Source organism: Magnolia sinica, chromosome 4 (assembly GCF_029962835.1).
Source record: "Magnolia sinica isolate HGM2019 chromosome 4, MsV1, whole genome shotgun sequence".
Taxonomy (NCBI): domain Eukaryota; kingdom Viridiplantae; phylum Streptophyta; class Magnoliopsida; order Magnoliales; family Magnoliaceae; genus Magnolia; species Magnolia sinica.
The window spans coordinates 66,994,582-66,995,672 of NC_080576.1; the positions used below are offsets into that span (position 1 = coordinate 66,994,582).

Genomic DNA, 1,091 nt, shown 5'->3' on the forward strand with positions numbered 1-1,091 from the left:
AGTGGGCCCTACCTAGGTTCCAAGCGCATGAACTTCCTTTCGCTGGAAATCCGCGTCCATTGACGAGCATTTATTTTTAAATATATTTATTAATTTACAGTAAATATTTTAAATATTTTATAATTAGAAAAATCTCAGAATTTTGAGAATCTCCGGAGATGATATCTGGCCGAGTAATTACCGAGAACGAGATTTGTCACCATGGATGGTGCTGCAGGAAACCTAAACCTCATCCGTTCTTCATCACACACATCCACACCCTCAACGGAAAAATGAAAGAAAAAGGAAAAAAAAAAAACAAAAGACAGAAAGAGGGCGTACTATTTACAAATCCAGTTGTGCGCATTTCGCCACCACGAAACCCTAAAACCCCAAAATAAAAAAGCAGGAAAAACCAAATTAGCAATCCTGCGGTAATCCCTTAACGGGAATCCCGATCGTCGATCTACAAACAGGACAAACCGGCTTCTTCGACAGCCACGTGTCGGCACAATGGATATGGAACGTATGATTGCAAGCCGGAAGAAGGCGTGCAACCTGCCCTCTCTCGATCTCGTCGAGGCACACTGCGCACTCCGTCCCCTCTAGCACGCCTTCGCTCTTCGGCAGCTTCTGCAGATCCGACTCCGATAGTCCCTTCGCCGTACCATCTTTCTCCAGATACCCGCTTCCGCCACTTCTCCTAACGGAGCACCATAGCAATAAGAGGTATATCACGAAGAAGGCGCCCATCCCGGCGCACGGTAGAACTAGGGCGAGGACAATGGGAAGAAGCATAAGATGGGGGGCGGGCGCGATGCGGATTAGGCACCGTGCGTTTTGTAGGCCGATGTGCCACTTTGCATCAATACAGAGAGAGAGAGAGAGAGAGAGGTGGCAAGCATTGTACCATGCTCCGGAAGACTATGGTATTATCATACGTGTGCTATGTAGCATGCATGTTTCTCGGTCCAAACCATCAAAATTGTCACAACGAATGGACGGACGATAATTGTTGGGGAAAAAAAATGATAAGTTGATAAGTTGGCTTATGGAATGGACCAACTCTGCTGAAATGGCATAAGCCGATCGAGCACCAAGTTAGGTGAAGC

At 46.6% G+C, this 1,091-nt stretch overlaps 1 protein-coding gene across 1 annotated transcript; it reads right to left on the minus strand.

Moving 5' to 3' along the window:
- Positions 1 to 318: 318 nt before the first annotated feature.
- On the minus strand, positions 319 to 830 carry LOC131244527 (E3 ubiquitin-protein ligase ATL23-like). The gene has a single exon (XM_058244075.1). The coding sequence runs from the start codon at positions 775 to 777 to the stop codon at positions 400 to 402; it is 378 nt and encodes a 125-aa protein (XP_058100058.1). The 5' UTR covers positions 778 to 830; the 3' UTR covers positions 319 to 399.
- Positions 831 to 1,091: the final 261 nt, after the last annotated feature.